The sequence below is a fragment of the Otolemur garnettii genome, unplaced genomic scaffold (genome assembly GCF_000181295.1).
Source record: "Otolemur garnettii isolate 467f Iridium unplaced genomic scaffold, OtoGar3 scaffold00007, whole genome shotgun sequence".
NCBI lineage: Eukaryota > Metazoa > Chordata > Mammalia > Primates > Galagidae > Otolemur > Otolemur garnettii.
This window is the reverse complement of record NW_003852402.1, coordinates 398494-400450: the sequence shown is the minus strand read 5'-3', so window position 1 is coordinate 400450 and position 1957 is coordinate 398494. Positions and strand designations below refer to the sequence as shown.

Sequence of the window (1957 nt, the reverse complement as noted above, 5' to 3'; positions counted from 1 at the left end):
ATAATAAAGCAAGCTGGTGAACAGAGTAATAATTCATGGTATTTCATGTTTAACAAACTGTTAACAGAGAAAGTTGGTTGAAGAAAGGCATATGAACATTGTCTTAAAAGAATTAGAACCAAGGGGCTCCATAATCATCTGGCATCCGTTCAATATTGTATCTGTGGTTTGAAATATACATGATAGGAACTCCAGGGATTTTCCGGATTCTTCGTTTAAGGTCTCGGTCAACTGTGGCCACGATATAACACTTGTGCTGAGTTACTCTCTGTACTAAGCAGTCTTCTGCATAGGTTCCTTTGTGTGTGCATGGTAATCATTCAGATCTTGGATCCTTGGCAATCCTGAGGGCCACTCGATACTTCTGCCCCAGTTTCTCAATTTCAGCCATTACACAGTCAGTTATACAAGGAATGCAGTTGGCATACAGACAGTCCATCATTGACTGAACTAAGTCCAGTTTGGCTTTAATGGAAAAGTTGATAAAGTTGGTATCAACCAAGATGTGGTAAGGTGGGCCCAGTTGTGTATTATATTGGAAGAATAAGCAGGAAGGGTGCTGGGGGACTTCTCTTTCCTTTAATGTGCTGGGATCCTTCTTTTCTTTCTTTTTAGGTTTCAATCTGTCCTTTTCTTTAAGCCTCTGATCCCTGAGACTAAGCATTCGCTTCATGTTTGCATACTGCCTTGTTTTCTTTTGCTTCCCCATGCTCACGCCACACTCTTGTTTCTTCCGGAATCCTGTAATGCATTTTAAAATAAAATGAAATAAACTGTTGTGCCCTCTGCCCATTTCTTAGCTCTGGACTTAGGGATTGTTAGGTGATAGCCCTCGCTCTCAGGTTAGGAGTTCGTCCCATGTGGAGCAGCCACTCTCTGAGAGTAAATTGTGATGGTGACATCAACACAGTGAATGCAGTGTGTGTGTCAGCTGCCATTGGGTATTGGCAAGCAGGTTTTCAGCCACATGACTACTTAGTCTGCTGAGCAGCCCCATGGCAGGTCACCTTGCTGCCAGTGAAGGAGCCCCAGGTACAGGGTACAACAGTGTAGGGAAGGAGCCAGGCAACCTGAGACCTGACAGCCTCACTGCCCTTGAACCTCATAGTGTCACACATTGCCCTGGCAGTACTCTCATGCCCTCACCAGGGTTGCTTTGCTGTCCCTGAGCCTGGGAAATCCTGGTGGTTCTGGTGCCCAGCTGTGTTCCAATGCTGCAGCTCATTCTGGCTCATTCACTGCCTAGTCTTCAGAGGTGTGTCCTGAAAACAGAGCCTCGGTATGCACTGTTAGGACAGATGGAGTTCCTCCTTTGTACTCCTGGGCCACTCCCAGAATTCTAGCATTGTGTGTTCTCTGGGTCCTCTCTGGGTCTGTGACAATAGATGTGTCAGACAGTTTCTTTCCCAGCAAACCTGAGAGTGTGTGTTTCTGAGGGCTATCCTGAGACCTTCCTTCTGTTCAGTTAGGTGTGATCTGTGATGGTGACATGACTTTTTTCCCTTTCAGTGGCTTGATGAAGAGAAGATCATCCAGAGACTTGTGGCACTGATCCATCCGAGTCAGGATGAAGATGTGAGTGTGACACTCACAGAGCCCACCATTGTGCCCAGGGGCTGCTGGGCCACTTGCTTCTGCTGGCCAAGGGCATGAAGGAAGGAACAGTCACTTCTTTCCTCAGATGAAGATCATTTAGATACTTTTCTTCCTTTAATCAAGCACTGACTTTTAGGCTTTTTTTGATATTAAAGACATGTATTATTAAATACATGTATTATAAAAACAATTCTAACAGAACTATATTAGTTATCTATGGCTGAATAACAAATTACCCCAAAGCTTAATTGCTTATAAGAACAAGTTTTTTGGCTCGGCGCCTATAGCTCAACCGGCTAAGGCGCCAGCCACGTACACCTAAGGTGGCGGGTTCGAATCCCCAGCCCGGACCCGCCAAACA

At 45.3% G+C, this 1957-nt stretch overlaps 1 protein-coding gene and 1 pseudogene across 6 annotated transcripts in view; one reads left to right on the top strand and one right to left on the bottom strand.

Moving 5' to 3' along the window:
* Nucleotides 1–1957, top strand: part of PPP6R2 (protein phosphatase 6 regulatory subunit 2) — a 73168-nt gene that overhangs the window by 39363 nt on the left and 31848 nt on the right. For all 6 annotated transcript variants that reach the window (XM_023509464.1, XM_012801181.2, XM_023509465.1 and 3 more), the window contains one exon: nt 1510–1575. In XM_023509464.1, coding sequence (XP_023365232.1) covers nt 1510–1575 — 66 coding nt within the window. The remainder of the gene's footprint in view (nt 1–1509; nt 1576–1957) is intronic.
* LOC105888459 lies at nt 15–768 on the bottom strand (annotated as a pseudogene).